The following is a 17500-nucleotide window of genomic DNA, read 5'->3' as shown; positions in this document are numbered from 1 at the left end:
ATCTATAAGATATTAAGAACATTATGAATGAAAAAAATTGCACGAACTCTGTAACGTTTCTACGTCTTACGCCTTTTTTAAGATTGTAAATCACTTTACTGAAGATAGGAAAGAACTGAGCTAACTGACACAAAATACACCCCTAAAAGGGTAACCAAAGACGTATTCAATTACAAGCGAGTGTGACGGGATTACAATAACGTCACATCTCCCTTCCTTTCAGAAGTAGTGGAAATGATTAAAAAAACCGAAAGTTACAGTGGAAAAGAATTTCCTCAATAATCTAAACGGTATGACAACTAATTGTTGCTGTCCTGTATATAATTATTATCATGAATCAAGGAGTCATTGTCTTTTGTTTTTTTAAACTGAGAAAATTGTTTATTGATAACATTCTGGAGGTCTGACAATACTGCCACAGCGCGTTGTTGTTGGAACTGGAGTTGTAGAGGTTCCGCTAGCTCGACGCTGTTCTACCATGGTTGGCACTATCGATGATGGTGTGGACTGTGGACATATAGGAGCACGAGTGGGCTCCTCTGGACAAACTTTGTCAGGCAGCTCCTCAGCTTTGGTTTTTGGAGTCTCTTGCGTGCGTCGCAAGAGCTGTGGGCCAGCGCGTATCAGGTTATCCCTTAGTTCGCCAAAGTTGCACGTTTTGGCAGGGGATCCGCAAGTTAGTCAAATATAAGCATCAAATGATTCATCAGATTCCTGTTTGCGGTTGTTAAACAAATACCTCTCATATGTTACGTTTGTTTCACCAATGAAGTATTTTTCTCAATGTCGGTCTTTTCTTCGTCGTTGTCGAACGGGAGACCGTCGTAAATGTCCAATACGTCTGGGCCGATGCAGGATAGGAAAATAGCTGACCAAAGTTCGTTGCTTTGGTCCGAAGTCTTGAGGCTACCTCATAATTATTCCACATGCGCTTGGGCGTCTTCCAATTCCCTGCTACAGTTTCTGTGAGGTCCATCTTCGGGGGTTATCGGCGCGGGGGGAACAACTTGTGGCATTTGACTAGTACTGGACCCTTCTCCGTCTTTTCCCATGATTCTATACTAGAGGCTATTGGATTCGACAAATTCTGACACCATGTAAGGTTTCTACGTCTTATGGAAGGCAACACGTTTTGTAAGATTGTAAATCACTTAACTGAAGATAGGAAAGAACGAAGCTAACTGACACAAATTACGCCCCTAAAAGGGTAACCAAAGACGTATTCAATTACAAGAGAGCGTGACGGGATTACAATAACGTCACAAACTTCCTGGAGGAAAACATTTTATTCCCAAGGGGTTTGAATTGGGTACAACATTGACTAAGCCGATTAGGTCTGTTCATTGCTTGTTTGGTTGATTTTGTCGGCCGCGCTTTTATTTAGAGGACGAACTGTCACGTCGTTGCAAGTCAACGTGCTCCACCAAGTCAGGGAGAAGGCGTGTCGGCTGTTCGTCGCAAACACTAATTGGACTGCTCAGTGTTGCTGTGGATCACGGCAAAACCCATGCAAGAACAAGGCCACGGTAAGTCTGCTTCGAAATGAAGGGTGAATGGTGGAAATTTACACGAATTGTCGGAACGTGTTGCAAGTTGTGTTCTTATTAATCCACTACCTCTCTCTCTTTATAGAGCGTTTTGACATAACGTCACGGAGGTCATGTTGGTGTTCCAAAACAAAGGAATGGCGGCCATGATGGTGTACGAAACTGATCCTCCGGGAATTGAACTCTAATTTTGTGCAAATACTTTCCTTTATTTTCAGTAATCCAATATGGCTGCTGTCCACGTGAGTGAAAACGCTCTATTAAATGACTAGCTTCGTGAGCGGGCAAGGTGAACCAAATCCCGCGCTGGGATTGGCTACCCGAGCGGGCAAGATGGAGGTATCTTGCCCGCTCGAGATTTCTCGCTTGGTCCCCTCAAGATCAAAGATCATTTTTGGTGTTTCATCCTATATAATAAATCTAAATGACTGGATATTGGCCTGGGTTTTTTTTTTTTTTTTTTTTTTTGCATGTTTATGGTCCTCGACTACGTCTCGGTTTATAAAGTTTAACACGCACAAAAAAAAAAACGAAACCAATATCCAGATATATATAGAGATCACAAATATACTGGTGTCATTCTCTTAGACGCAGCTGGAGCAAATAGAACCAGATGGGTTGTCGAGAAGTCAAGGACAGTTGACACCTTTTGAGGAATGTAAACAAAGAAGCTCCAGTTTCCTCTCCAGTATTCATGTTTTCTCCCTATTTCGATTGACGTGAAAATCCCCAGCTAATCCTCATTTCAGGAATTTTATTTTACGAATATGCTATACATTTTCTGATTTATGTATGTTGAACATTAAGTTAGCAACACACTCAAAACAACAACAACAACAACAGTTCTTTATTAGATCTGAAAAATTCTAACTTACACAGTGTTAATCAGATTCGCCGTGCAAGGTTAAACCATTTGGAAACGTTGCACATTTGATTCAGCATGTACAACCTCGTTCCCAGGGGTCTCTTTGTCGATGGGAACGAGGTTGCAGTAGGTAATGCATGTCGAACTCAGAACTGAAATTCTGAAAAAAAAAAAAACGGTGCCTTCCCTCGAAACCTGGGCTGTGCCGGGGTCCGTTTATTCAACGCCAGCTTCAAGACGACGGATATTTACCGTGGCAGACTGGTAACTAACAAAATAACACTGATGAAAAAGCAACAGCTTCAGGGATCGCAAAGGGCTGAAGTGAATGAAATTACAGGCAAATTGAAGCTCATTTGTCCAATTCAGACTGCATTCGACAACACTCACATGCCAATGCACATCTAAACGTAAGTTGACGATACTGCTAATCAAAAATCTGGAAAAGGACTGCGGGCCACCGTCACAATAAATCATGCCACACACACTGCAAATTTCCTGCTTTTTTTGCTTTTTTTAGTTACAGACAAAAAAAGGCCGAAAGAAGGGTCGAACCATGTTAGTCGGATTCCCAAGCGGAAACTTTACCACTAGACTACCGACGACTGACTGTCCAAAATAGCAAGTTTTTGGCTAGTTATCCTAACCCTATATGGGCAGCCACAAGCTGTCTGTCACGGTAAGTATATCCGTCATCTTGAAGTGGGCGTTTAAAAAAATATTTATTATATAAACACCAATAAAATATCAAGTGAGCTTTCGCACAAAAACATGCTTGTCTTTACGTACGAAAATAACATGTTATCTTCACACGTGAAAAGATCACTGTTGCTATGGTTACATAATAAATCGCGCCGTTGTTCTACGTTAGGACTGCAAAAAAAAAATTAAATGAAATGGTTTGCTATTTCATTGGTGTTTATATAATAAACAAAATATTACATGACCGCTTGGAGATACGAAACTTTACTTCTGGTGCTGAAAATATTTCACGAGCGAGCACAGCGGCAGTGTAATATCCTCTATATAATTAACAAGTATTCCATGAGCGCGCGTTGGATATGAGATCGTAAATAGCCAACGCAAACGAGGCGCGTAGCGCGGAGTTGGCTATAACCAGTCTCATATCCAGCCAGCGCGAATGGAATAATTGTTTTATTAAATTCCGTAAACTTCAAAAATTTGGAAGTAAGAATTATGAGCGAAGGAAGGGAGAAAACCCGAGCGAAATCGAAAAACTTGATGAAGATGCGATGTTGTGTAATACCTTGTGCACGTGGTCAGACAGACGTAGGCTCATCACAAAAACATTTCCTGCCTTTTCGCGTACTTCTAAATGTCGGAATTGATCCAAACTTTCCACGAAAAAAGTTTTTTCTTCTATTTTGGCTTTATTCAGAGAGAAATTTCGCTTTCCGGGGAAGAAATTTTCAGCTTATAGCAACGCTTCGCGCAATCATACAAGGTCAAACTAAGGTATATGAGCTGATAACCGAAATTGAGTGAACCAATCAGAGCACGAGAAATGCATTATCCGAGGTTAAAAATTTAACAATCGTATTTAATATAATCAGTAAACTATATTCGCACATTCATCGTCGAACTTTAGACTTACACTAGAAAATTAACCATACGATCATACGCGAAAATGTTTGCGGTGAAAGGACGAAAACTTGTTCTTACAATTCGCCTTAGTCAATGGCCGGCTGCACGCTATCATTTTCACCGTTCTTTAAGTTTGCTTTTTTGTGTGTTCCTTAGTCTTTTTAAATCTTAATCTCTTTTATTTTCGTTTTTTTCTTCATTTCTCAAGAGAAAAAGAAATCCCAGTCGGATTCTCGAAGGATGTGGCTCACTTATGACCAGAAAATTATGAACCAATAAAATTGACGCTTTTGCCAACCAAAAAAATATCAATTTGTTTTGTTGCAACTAAGATTTCTCTTATAAAGACAAGTGCTTAAAAGTAAAATGACGATGGTTCGACCGTTTCCACGCTTTCTTGCTGTATTCTTATTACCTTTTTGTCATCGGATTGTTAAGTACTGTTTAATAAACGAGCAGGTGTGTTTATCGGGTTTTGAACCACGAGGCGAAGCTCAGTGGTTTTAGACCCGTAAAAAAATACCTAGTTTACTAAAAAAGGGGCTTCAAAAACATTTCGCAAACAGCGAATCCCTCTGGAGTCCGAACAAAGGCTCAAATTGTGAGGAGAATATTAGCATACAAGAAAAATATTCCATATCAGTATGCTTTACATATATAATTCTAATGAGGAGTGTTTTCCAGTTTTAAAGCTCGTGCACGTGACGTTTAATCGGTGATCTGAGGGACTGTTTCGTTTATGAGTTTTAAATGATTTTGAAGCAAATATTGATTTAAAACCGAATATATGCACAATTTCATGAACTTGAACGACGACTTAAAAATGAATCTAGGACGATCGAAACGTCGTCATTTCTTATCGCTTGCTTTTATAATTGAGTAAATGTTAATCTGTGAAATTTTTAAGGTTTCTCTGCGCATCGATTAATGACTTTTTGAAGAAAATTATGAAGAAATGACGTCCGCAAAGATTGCCCAAAAAACTACTCTACAATGAAGTTCGCAGTCCAGTTTAGAATGGCTAATAAGCAGCTAGCTTTTATGGAAAGTTTTCTTGATCAACAGCCAAGTAGGTAATTTCTCTTTACATAACAGAACATTTGGGCTTTTTCTCCTTGTCATATGTACTGTGATGTCGACTTGCGTTAGAGGAATACCAAGAATGTTGATCACTATAAGCCGTGGATGAAGACCGTCTAGGCGTAGTGGCGGTGTGATGCGAAGTACCTGAATTTGATGATGAACTATAGTGACTGGTATTCCAGGTTGGTAAGTTCGAAGAGGATGGCCTCGAACTATAGACGGTATTTGAAGTTGAAGAAGAATAAGGACTTGAAGCTACTGGTGATGGCACACTGGAATAAGAGGGAGCCACTCTTGATGCCGTATTAGCTGACACTGGGTAAGAGGTATTCGAATAACCAACATTTGCTGACTGTGCTGACGTCCCCGGACGATACGCGCTGGATGATACTGGATTGCTTGAAATTTTACTGCTGGCATGCGCAGTAGCATGCGTTTGAGAGCGTTGTGGCTTTAGTATTGACTTTAGTGGGGCACTTCGAGCAGTGTTGACCAACCACGGAGGAGGGGTTGGCTTTGCAGGTTGCTGCTGATAAACGCCTGGGTATCTGCTGGAGCTTGTTTGTCGAAAAGCACGATACTCAATGATATATTCTGGGTAAAACTGGTCTGTGTCAAAGACAACAAAAATACTTGGTGACCCTGTGTTATCCACACAGCAGTCGAAAAGGTCGCTGGCGGGATTACTTGGATCCTTCGCAGGGGGTCTGCGATAGCTGGACTGGCCCTTGGCATAACATCCAACAAGAACTTTGGCAACGAACATGAATTGGGAAGAGTTGTCGTCTTGTGAGGCGTACGAGTCGCTATACGAAGAATTCAATGCGAAATAGCTCCCCTCTCCGTATTTGGTCGCGTTCTTTCCGTGCAAACGCCAGTCAAAATTTTGCTTGCAGATAGCTTCCACAGCATTTGGGCTTGTTCCATGAAACAGTTGCTTCTCGTTAATCGGTGCTTTCCTTTCTGCTGACATGTTTTCTTTCTTCCTAAAGAGTAAAGGACAGATTAAAAAACGCCTTTCTATGGATTTTGAAGAAACCGCCATAAACTTTAAGCTCAGTTGGACGGCGATCAAGCAAAATGGTACAAAATGAAAAATAGAGTAAAGGGGGGGGGGGGGGGGGGGGGGCTACCATATAAAAAGGACGGGGATGCGGGGGTGCTCGTGGGAAATTTTGAAAAGAACCCCTACGAGGTACCAAGATCCTGTTTTGTGGGCGTGGTGTGAACATTTTTTCACCCCCAAGAGGTACCAAATTATGGGTTTTAATTAGACGAAATTAAAAATAAGTTAATTGTCAAATGTCTTCTGTCATGGTTTTTCGGCTCAGTACCCTAAAAGGTACCGCTAAAGGTAAGAGGTACCAAAACCGCTTTTCTAACCCCTAAAAGGTAAGACGAGCACCCCTTCCTTTTTATATCGGAGTCATGATATCTGTGGTCCACACTGGTGTCTACGCAGTTGTTCAAGTCAAGCATAGAAGGGATATAAACTTAAAGCTGAGTGTTTATTTTTAATTTGCTTAGAGCTGCTTTTTTCTCTGTATTTCAATTTTTGGCAGAAGCTCTGATAAGGTTACATGATGCCTGGAGGACCTATGTCTAGAACAGAAACGAAAGGAGAGCGAAACAGAACGACAACGACAAAACAGAATACCAGTAATAGCTCATACTTAGTGGAAGAAGTTACTCCACAAATTCTTTCCTTGGGCAGTAAACCGTTTGTTTTTTTTACGGATGCGTTATTTAAAGTGGATGCGTATTTTTAAAATAATAATAATAATAACAATTAAAGTTCTTAAAAACGCATTCTACATATAAAATGTCTCCATGCTTTTTACAACTCAAAAAAAAAGAGCTCTCACGAAACAGGTACGTTTTCATAGCCCTTTTAAAACTATCAACACTATCGCTTTGTCTAATGGCAAGCGGTAGCTGATTCCATAACTTTGGAGCAATAGCCGCAAAAGATCTATCTCCGTAGGTAATTGTAGTAGTCTTCGGGATAACAAGGAAATTGGAATCACTGGAACGAAGAGAACGGCAGGGAGTGTAATGATGCAACAGTTCATTAATATACACCGGAGCAAGGCCATTAATAGATTTATACGTAAGCAACAGTAACTTAAAAGTTATTCGGTCATTAACAGGAAGCCAGTGCAACTTTTTAAGAACAGGAGTAATGTGATCGCTCTTCTTCATGCACACAGTTAATCTTGCCGCGGTGTTCTTCAATCTCTGAAGTTTCTCAATTTCACGAGAAGGCAACCCATAAAGCAAGCTATTACAATAATCCAATTTCGATAAAACGAAGGCATGGACAATGCGCTCAGTATCCGCTTGCGAAAGATATTTTCTGATTCTGCCAATGGAATGAAACGAACGCGAAAGAGCGCGACAGATGTTGTTGACATGAGGAACAAAGGTGAGATGTGAATCAAGCGTGACTCCAAGGTTTTTGATAACACTGGTAGGCTGAACGTAGTGATGGCCAACTTTAATCGAAGCAATCGGTTCAGGAGGAGAAAAACGCGAAGAAAAATGGATAATTTCAGTCTTTGATGGATTACATTTAAGCATATTGCATAAATTCCAACTCATAATATCATCCAGACACAGACTGAGATTTTCTAAAGCAACAACGCGGTTCCCTTTACGCATAAAAATGTAGAGCTGGGTGTCATCAGCATACATCATTGCGTCGAGTCCGTGTGCAGAGATGATATCTTCAAGAGGGGCGATATAAAGCGAGAATAGCAGTGGTCCCAGGACGGACCCTTGAGGGACACCGCAAGACAAATATCTTGGTCGAGAAAGAATCTTATCAAGGACAATGCATTGAGGACGATCCTTAAGGTATGATTCAATCCAACGAAGAACCGTTCCAGAGAAGCCATAGCGATCCCGAAGCCTATCGAGAAGAATAGCGTTGTCTATCGTGTCAAAAGTCGCAGACAGATCTAATAACACTAGAACAGCTTCGCATTTATTCTCGATGGCCTGATGAATATCATTAACAACTCGCAGAAGAGCAGTTTCAGTACTATGATGCTTTCTGTACGCTCATTGCATTTTAGCAAATAGGCCATTGGTAGTGAGATAACCCTCAATCTGGGAAGCCACTATTCTCTCTAACGTCTTAGAGAGAAACGATAGGTTGGAAATGGGCCGATAGTTGGCAAAGACGTCGGCATCAAGGTTATCCTTTTTAATCAGAGGGTGAACCAATGACTTCTTGAAAAGAGAGGGAAAAATGCCCTGATCCAAAGACGCGTTCATGATATCAGTTAGAATAGGTAACAGAACATCAATACAGTCCTTTAACAACCAAGTAGGTATTGGATCGAGAGCACAACTTTTACTTTTTGATGACTGAATGAAAGTCTTGAGACCATTAGTAGAGACGCAATCAAACTGACTGAAGGAGGTAGAGCACGATGCGTTAGTCCCACATTTGCAATTGGGCCAAGAGAATAGTTGTTGAGAAAGAGAACATCTGATATTGGTGATTTTAGATTCGAAGAAGTCGCTAAAACTCTCCACCAAGTGATCAAGAGAATCATGTGTCGGTAAAATTGGAGCAGACTTTACGCTGAACATACCATCGACGAGCTTGAAAAGTTGCTTCATGTCAGACGTACTAAATTTATCCTTCAAGTACTTGGATTTCGAAACCTCTAACAGGCGATTATAATTGCGGCAGGCTTGATAATAAATTTGCTTGTCAATTGTTAACTTAGTGGATTGAAATTTTCTTTCACAGCGCCTTTTGACACGTTTTAATTCTCGAAGCTCATCTGAGAACCAGGGCGCGTGTGGCCTTAGGGTTATATTCCTTGTTTGTTCTGGGGCATACTTGTTAAGTAGAAGGCGCAGTGTGTCATCAAACACAGTTATCACGTCGTCCAAGTCATCAACTGAAACCTTAGAGAAAACAGAGCAAATGTCCTTCTGAAAAGCATCAAGATCAATGTCACGAGTCTTGCGACGCGTAACAGTTATACGAGTGGCAGGAGGCCGCGGTAAATGTATGGAGCACACGACCACTTGATGGTCAGAGAGAGGATCTGGTAGAATTCCTATATGAGAAATTAAAGTATCCATCTCGCGAGTGATCAGAAGATCCAGAGTATGACCCAGACGATGGGTAGGGCCATTAACACCCTGTTTCAGATCAGCAGAAAAAAGAAGATCGTGGAATTGTTTGGCGTATGCGTTTCCATTATCGTCAACGTGGAAGTTAAAATCACCACAAAGAAGGAATTGATAGGATGTAACGGTTAACTCCTCTAAGAACGAAGAGAATTCAGAGAAGAACCTTTCTACTGTAAAACCATTTTTTCTGGACGGTGAAGGTCGATATACTGTCACAAGGCGAAAAACCTTGTTACCAGAGGTGATAGTTAAATCGAAGTGTTCGAACGTAGAAAACATGCAGCCTTCATTTTCCGTAACTTGAAACCCTTTACGTGCGATGACAGCTAGTCCACCTTCCCTGCGAGTGGATCGTGGCAAATGATAAACAGCGTAGTGAATTCGGTGAAAAGGTGGTTTAATCGGTTCTCCTTCTTCTAATCGAATTTTTATTGTCAACTGAAATTAAATAACAATTATCTGTACTCTTTTGGACATAACGAAAAAGTTGATTTGTTTGTATGTTTGCTCTAAAATGCGAGCAAACAAGTGCTTTATTAATCCGTTTGCCCAACTGGTTTTCGTTGCGCCTCGAAAGTGACAAGAAAATTTTGCCCTTATGTTATAAATACGTAATCGCAATGAGTTCTCGTAAAATTAGGGGGAAATCTCACTAGCTTGTGTTTTCAGAAGTTTGTTTAAAGCACCTAAACGTTATTAAGTATTGGAGCGGATCCTGTTTGAAGTTCGTCCTTTCTTGCAATTGGTTGCATTGCCGTATTTTGCCGATTCTTGTTCCAAGCCAAGCTGGAAATACATCAAAATGTGAATAATCTCGTTTTCAGAGATAAAGTGGAATAAAGTACATCAGTAAAACTCTTCTTTGAGCTTGAACTAATATATATATATATTTTTTTTAATGGCTTCAAATTTTAGCGTGACTCCTATTCGCTGGCTATTGACAGTTGACTCTGAAATGGCTTTTTTCCTTTTCCATTCGCTCGCTGAGGCTTGTTTTCTTTTCAAACTCATGCGGTTCAAGAAAAATTCATGGCCAAACTGGTGAATTCCAAAGTAAATTTGACTGGAAAAACCGATATCGTATTCATCGCTTCGTGATTCATGCGATATCAGTTTTTAGCGTAAAATTTACCGTGGAATTCACTAGTTAGGCAATGAATTTTTCTACAGAAGAAAGCAAAGAAAATGATTTAATTATTAAAGCAGCAACCGGAAACATCAAAACGCGGACAATTCGGAACTTTTTATTTTCACTGATCCTACAGGCAGTAAGAATAAATAACCAGGACGCTCCGCTTTTAGGCTTGGCTAAATCTAGATATTAAATTGAATTTTGATAGGAAAAACGCGTCATACCACAGCACAGTCACAAGTGAGTCTATTTTTAGAATACCCGTTCCCGCGAAAATCGCTTGTCATGTGCCTAAAAGAACATGACAGAAGCAGTCACGCGCAACATGGTTTCTTCTCATTGGTTAAAATTGGCGGCCCAAATTCGCGCGCAAAGTGTGTCTAAAAATAAATACATTTGTGACTGTGCTGTGGCAAGACCTCAAAGTGATAGATCTACACTCTTATCTAATTCACTCTTGTACAAAATTAAAGAATTAGATGTTAGGGAAAAGGGCAGTAATACACCAACCCCATTCATGTAAGTTCGATAGTTACACCAAAATAACTAAGAACTGGAAAATCAGGATCCAGTCCCTTGAGAAACTAAGTAAACCGGAAAATTACCTTTGATATTTCTCCCACATAAACGAGTTTTGAACGCGTTCAATCCTTAAGATCTCCACACTTTTTATGATTGACTTCCTGAACAGTTTCTCCACGTCTTTAAATTCCTCCGATGAAGAGGACAATGGAACACGTTTATGTTGTGTCTCGGATGGCATTGAAGACCAATGCGCGGGAAGCTGAAAAGTCTTCATCTTTTTCTGTCGTTGCTGTTTAGTAGCTAACATGGTTTTGGACCTATCAAAGAAAAAAAATCAATAATGCCTTCCTTTCCGTTCAAGAATAACTCAAGTAAGGATCACTGATTAAACAAGTGGCCGGAATTTAAAAAGAGGTGAAGACCTCTCCCAAGCTCATTCTGAATGATATGATGTCATTTTTCGGTAATTTCAAAACTGCTCTAATACTAATCATAATAGGCAAACATGATTTATTTTTATTTATAAATCGAACATGATTTCGGTCAGGTTTAGTTATTTTAGTTTCAAGCAGCAATGCTTTGGAATTCTGAATCTTTTAAATCAATCTCGTCCTTGGGGTCTTCTCAGATTTCAACATGGTGACGTCGTGCCTCTGAGGATTTAGAGAATTTTAAAACTGCTTTGTAATTTTGAAGGTAGCTAGGTTGTTTGAATTTGTCTGCGAATAAATTAAATATTCTTTAGTACTTTTAGTTTAGTTACATGTAACATACGACCAAATGACCTCGGGTGTAATTTCATCGCGAGGTTCTTAGCCGAATAGTTTTATTTATAAGAGATTTCAGATCCCCACAAACACGAGACGTTTAAGGTTTAAACGAACCTCCAATTGCCTGTGTGAGTCAGTAAAAGTTCCTGCAACAACTAACAGTTGCACGGCCCACCGGCCATGGGCAAAGTTCCTGCAACAACTAACAGTTGCACGCCCCACCGGCCATGGGCAAACTATGACAAATGTACCATGGATGTACGTTGTGCACATCTGTGTAATTGAAACAGAAAGGAATGTTGAAATAGAATTTTGGATAAAGTGCCTTACTTGATGTACAAAATGTCTAATTATCACATGAAACATTCTGCTTGTAAGAGCGCTGCTAACGGCTGATTCCGAAGGATGATATTATTCCTTAGTCGTCGTGTGTAAAACGAATTGAAGAGCGTCCTATAAATCATCAACTTTAGTTCGATGAGAGAGAGCCAGCCTCCTCATTTCTTGAAATTCTGGCTTTCCCTTGTCTATTATTAAGTCGATTTATTTTCGCTATTTCGCAGAAAAGTGCATAAAATAAAGTTGATTTATGTATTTATGTATTTATTTATTTATTTATTTATTTATTTATTTATTTATTTATTGCGATCTGAGGATCCGCGACGGTCTGTAATCAAATGGAATTCAGGTTAACCCCTGTCCACTTGTTCATAAGCACGTTAATGGCCACCGTCAATAGCGGGATACTGGGGAGTTTAAACACCAGGGCCCGGTTGTTCGAAAGCCGATTAACTTAATCCAGGATTAGTGTAAACTTTTGTTTCATGTTTTCAACTTTTTGGTGAAAATTTCTTTCGTTTACTTTTGTTTTTCAAGATTGACTTCTTCTAATGTAAAGTTTTGCCAAATATCAGTGTTGAACAGCATTTAGGAGAAGAGAAATAAACTCCTTGGTTAATTTTTTATCTGGGATTAGCGTTAATCGGCTTTTGAACCACCGGGCCCCGGTGTTTTTAAAAGGGAGTTAAATTTAGCAAAGACGACGGCTACATATACGGCAACGACAACGCCACAAAGCAAAAATATTATTGGTTAAAAAAAGAAAAAAACTCGAGCTGCACGTGCGGCACGAATTTCAATGCATTTCTTTGCTCGACTCCACAAAACAACAACGCGGTGAAATCACCAAATATCAGGTTTTGACGACAACGGGAGCGATGATATAACAATGAACCACTCATTTTCTATTTTGACTTTAAAACTGTTCGTACCCATCCAGTTACAGGATAGTTCCCCGTTTGCACAAGTTATTTTTTGGAGTGACGTTTTCGTTGACGTTGCCGTTGTCCTTGCTTAAACTAGGGAGCTTAAGCACGCGCGTTTTTGAGACGCGGACGTCAACCGCAAGTGAGCTTTTTTCCCTTTTAACTTGTCTTCACACAACCACATGTGCATTGCAAAGTATCTTTTCTCCGCTAGAGATGATTAGTATAAAAATCTGGGAGACACCACTTCCATGGCACACGAAATGTTCTTTTCCTGTTGCCGTCCGCATCTCAAAAACGCTCCCTAATCTCCCTAGTTTAGCCGCGGACGGAAACCGGAAGTGTGCTTTCTTTTTTTTAATTTAAAGCTGTCTTGATCAGTTTCATATTTATACTGCTACGTTCCTTTTCAGCGACTGTGTCATGGCATGCGAAACGTTCACTTCCGGTTTCCGGCTGTGGCTCAAAGACGTCGACGGCGTGGATATAAATACTCGTCACCATACCACTTGCGGCCAAAATACAACGGAGCTATCTTTGATTTACGCCCGCGTGTTGGAATAATCCCGAGATAAAATACTCCGCCACCGATGCGGGTTACAGCCTAATAGCTAAGTATAGCGCATTTCTTTGGTTTCTGCCCACTATAGGGTTATCATTACCTTAATTGCTTCATTTATTATTGAAAGATACTGTTTTTCTACTTTGAAGACAATTGCAGGGAGCTATAATTCTGAGATTACCCTGAACAACGACATGGCCAACCTTCGACACTTGTCATACATTTGCACAGTACCTCTCCATAACTTGAATGTCATCTCTGGATACAAATTTTGCAGGGCGTCGTCTTACGTTTCTTGTGGTACCATACTTCACGTTTGTTTGGCTCATGTCGGATTCTGGAACAAACTTCATTCTGTAATCTTGGTCAGCAATTCGAAACCTGAATCCATGTCGTTTGTTTAAAAAGGCGTCCTCTAAAGCTTGCTGTAGATCCTTCCCCTACAGTCATACAAAGGCATTCAGTGTGAACATTGGACAGGTACTCTTTGACGGTGCGTAGCTTTTCCAATACTAGTGTGCCAAGAGTATGATCTTCGCACTTAACTGAACAATTTAAGCAACTGTCTCATACAAACTTAAAATGCTTAAATTGTCCAGTTAAGTGCGAGGATAACTACTACCTTTCGTTTTTCCAATTCTGTTACGATGTTAAGGCCAAGTCGGTAAGGAGTTAAATAGAATTAACGCTGCCACAAATTTGAGTAGTCCTGCCATATATTTAATGCAAAGTAACTCTTTAAAGTGCTTAAAAACTCATGTAATAGTAAGAAGGATGGTTATCTTCTGTTTAGAAGCTAACAAATTGCAATATGATGACACCTCGAGTATCGGCGAAAGCTATTTGATCGACTTGTGCGTTATTTCGTCATTTTATCCATTCCTAATGGTGCTGCAACTTACCTCGTGGTCTACATCATACTTTCTCCAAATATTATGCTCGTCTTTCCAGTACCAGATCCACTGTGTGGCAGTGATTTGGTCTGCGTCAAATACATAAGAAACAGTGGAAAGACGCCTCAGAGTTGCCACTGTATCACAATTCTTTAAAAACAAGGTCTTGTTATCTAGCAGAATAATGACGTCATAATTGTCGACGGAAAGTGAACATTCCCTAAAAATAAAATGAAAGCGAAACGAAAGTTAGTTGGTCTAAATGTCATTACCAACTTGCCATTAAATAGTAAATACTCCACTATATGTCTACCCGACTGCTCCATTTCTCTCCTCGGTTTCTCTATCTAAACAGTGGATAATAAAGTGGATGAGGAGGTTGTCAACGTTAAGGCGACCGATGCATTTCTAACTTACGAATTTCAAACAAAAACCTTAAATTCTTACAACGCACTAATCGTGTCAAGCAAACTAACAATCTACAAACAGAAATTTTTAAAAATGGAAAAAAAAGCCTTCCCTTAAAAAGAGGTGGATTTGCTTGCTATGCTACAGGGATAAAAAAGCCAACTTTGTGCCGCGAGCAGGCCTTACCTCCATAAAGTAATTTGAACGTTGCTGACTTCGCATCGCTCCAGATTCACGTCACAATAGAGTTTCTCTAGTTGTTCGTTGTCTCCGTACACAAAACTGTTCCATTCCCCAATTATATTGTACTGCCAGCGAAAAGGCAGTGGACAGTGATGCCCTTGACACTTGAAGCCCTTCTTACATTTGCCGAGGAGAAAATCTGAGCAGATGGGTGCGTCTGGCTTATCGGCATGAATGTGCCCTGTTGATTTATACACAAGAATGACAGCTTTTTTGTCTGATTGCAGCCTATTTAGAAAAAAATCTATCATTTACCCCAGCCAATGGAAAGGGTTAATAGACAAATTAATTAATCCATTCAGATACTGACACCTACCCTGACACGGTAGGCATCAAGGTCGGTTTAAACAGATAAGACATTTGACCAACAGTCGTTCAACAAAAGTTCAACGGATGTTGCGAATATGTTGAAAGAAAAAGCAATGAAGCCAGCACTTTGATTGCGGAGAGCTTGGAAAAAGAAACCAGACGTCGCATTGAATTTTACCGCCTGATGTCAGTGAGTATGAGTACATTTTACAGTTATTGAAGAGACTCTTCGGACTGCTTCAACGCCATTTAAATTTTCGAGAAAAAAGGAAATTTTGAATTGATCTCCCAAAATATTTAATTCAGTACATTTTCAAGAGGTTTTCGGCATTCGTTATGCGCCGATCAACTCGTAACTCGTAACACACTACCCCCCCCCCCCTCCTCCCCCCGGGCAAATCCCGGGCATTTGAACTTTTGAAGATTGAATCGTTCGAATTCCCGCCAGAAACAAAACCAGTTTACGATTCATGCGATATCTAAAAGGGTGAAAATAATGTATAGCAATTTTATGATGCCAAAACATTTTAAAGCTGATTCCGTTTTTTTTCTTTTTCAAAAGAGAAGAATCAAAATGTTGTAAAACTAACCTTTGTCCTTGCCTTTCGTCGAATCTTTGTAAACTAACACGATTCTTTTAACTGTATCGCGGTTCAGATCTTCCAGCTGATAACGCTCAAGGATTGCCTTTGTGTGAAGAGTGTGCATGGCTGAATCATGTTTTAAGTCGCACTTACTGCCCTCGCTGCAGCCCTCACTTCTCAAATATTTGTTGCAAATGTGTATTCTGTTGCAGGCATCGCCTCGATCACATTTGCCATTGTTGTACTCTGCACAGACTTGAGGAGTCGAAGACAGCACAAGGTTTCGTAGTTCCTCGTCGTTTAAAGCATTCAGTTTAACGTTAGACAGCAATTCTTTGTTCCTCTCATCTTGGAAGTGGTGACTCTTCGAGCAGGTCGCTCCATAATTGCAGGAATCAGTAATGTACTCTTTGCAGACGTGTAAGTGGGAGCAGTTCTTCGTGTGGCACTCTCCATAATAAGATCTGTTGTAACTCAAACATAGTCGCGCCTTCGAAGAATAAGCACTTACTTGTAAAATCGCACCTTGATCACTCTCACTGATCAAAAAACTGCCTTTCTTTCTTCGAAACCACTTGTCAATTAAAGTTTTCTTCAATTCATGAGGAAATAGATCTGCTCGTTTAGAAATCACAGAAAAGGGAACGGAGCACTGGTATTCTTTGCAAAGGGCCTCAAAAACTTTTATTTCCGATGGTTCGTTACTCTGAACACTGATCACACCAGTAACTCTCTTTAAAGGAACGGGAATAATATCACGGTTGCCATGATTCTGACTGGCTGCGTTGTCACAAATCAGGAGCATCTTGAGGATGAAGTTAGCGTTTCCTCCTGTTAATTTCAGGCCGTACTTCTTCAGTGTGGAAGCTGTGTCAGGTTGCATGAACGTGTCTTCGTGCATGAGTCCGAGGTCGCAATTTAGATCAGAGCATGTTTTTCTGACAAAATCTTTGCAAATGTGAACTTTTCCGCAGTTATCGTTAGTACACGCTGAGTCGTTGTATTTCAAGCAGACTTGAGGCATCGACAGCCGTAAAAGCCGACGCAGCTCTTCTTGTGTGAAACCGCTCAACTTAAGTTTGGAAACGAACTTTCGATCTTCATCATGATGAAAGCTATGATTTCTCGTACATGTAGCTCCAAACCTACAGTAACCAGCTATGAACTCACGGCAAACATGGAAATATTGGCAATCCTGCTTGGTGCATATCGAATTAAAACACAACCGTGCCTTGTTAGAAAACACACTAACCTCAAACGTCCCGTCTTTCTCTGAGCTGAGTAAAAAGCTATCCTCTCTTGCTTTAAACCAACCCAAAACTGCTTCACATCCGACAGGAAATAAATCTTGTCGTTTTGAGATGGTATCAATGGACACGGATCCATTGTATTCCTTTAAAATGCAATCAAAGACTGCCTTCTTCTTGATGGTACTTGCTTTGGCCCCCTCCACTGAACAAGAACTGGTTTCGGAGAGGCTCTGATGCCTGACTCCAGTTGATGTTACGCTTTCCAGATTCTTCGGTGTCGAATCTGACTCGGCTGCCGAGGTGT

The 17500-nt window shown here is 40.3% G+C and overlaps 1 protein-coding gene and 1 long non-coding RNA gene across 2 annotated transcripts in view; one reads left to right on the top strand and one right to left on the bottom strand.

Moving 5' to 3' along the window:
- The window catches only part of LOC138020308 (uncharacterized), a 13775-nt gene extending 74 nt beyond the window's left edge, over positions 1 to 13701 (top strand). The window contains exons 1-4 of the long non-coding RNA XR_011126318.1: positions 1 to 290; positions 1385 to 1526; positions 1633 to 1789; positions 13361 to 13701. The exon at positions 1 to 290 is cut by the window's left edge and continues 74 nt beyond it. This is a non-coding gene — a long non-coding RNA (uncharacterized lncRNA). The remainder of the gene's footprint in view (positions 291 to 1384; positions 1527 to 1632; positions 1790 to 13360) is intronic.
- The window catches only part of LOC138020281 (zinc finger CCCH-type antiviral protein 1-like), a 14573-nt gene continuing 1025 nt past the window's right edge, over positions 3953 to 17500 (bottom strand). The window contains exons 1-6 of the mRNA XM_068867289.1: positions 15953 to 17500; positions 14997 to 15234; positions 14412 to 14622; positions 13744 to 13949; positions 10993 to 11229; positions 3953 to 6086 (exon numbers count right to left, since the gene is read on the bottom strand). The exon at positions 15953 to 17500 is cut by the window's right edge and continues 1025 nt beyond it. Coding sequence (XP_068723390.1) covers positions 5102 to 6086; positions 10993 to 11229; positions 13744 to 13949; positions 14412 to 14622; positions 14997 to 15234; positions 15953 to 17500 — 3425 coding nt within the window. The 3' untranslated portion in view covers positions 3953 to 5101. The remainder of the gene's footprint in view (positions 6087 to 10992; positions 11230 to 13743; positions 13950 to 14411; positions 14623 to 14996; positions 15235 to 15952) is intronic.

Source organism: Montipora capricornis, chromosome 2 (genome assembly GCF_036669925.1).
Source record: "Montipora capricornis isolate CH-2021 chromosome 2, ASM3666992v2, whole genome shotgun sequence".
In the NCBI taxonomy this organism is placed as follows: Eukaryota; Metazoa; Cnidaria; class Anthozoa; order Scleractinia; family Acroporidae; genus Montipora; species Montipora capricornis.
Note: the sequence above shows the minus strand (reverse complement) of the source record. Positions and strands in the feature narration are given on the sequence as shown.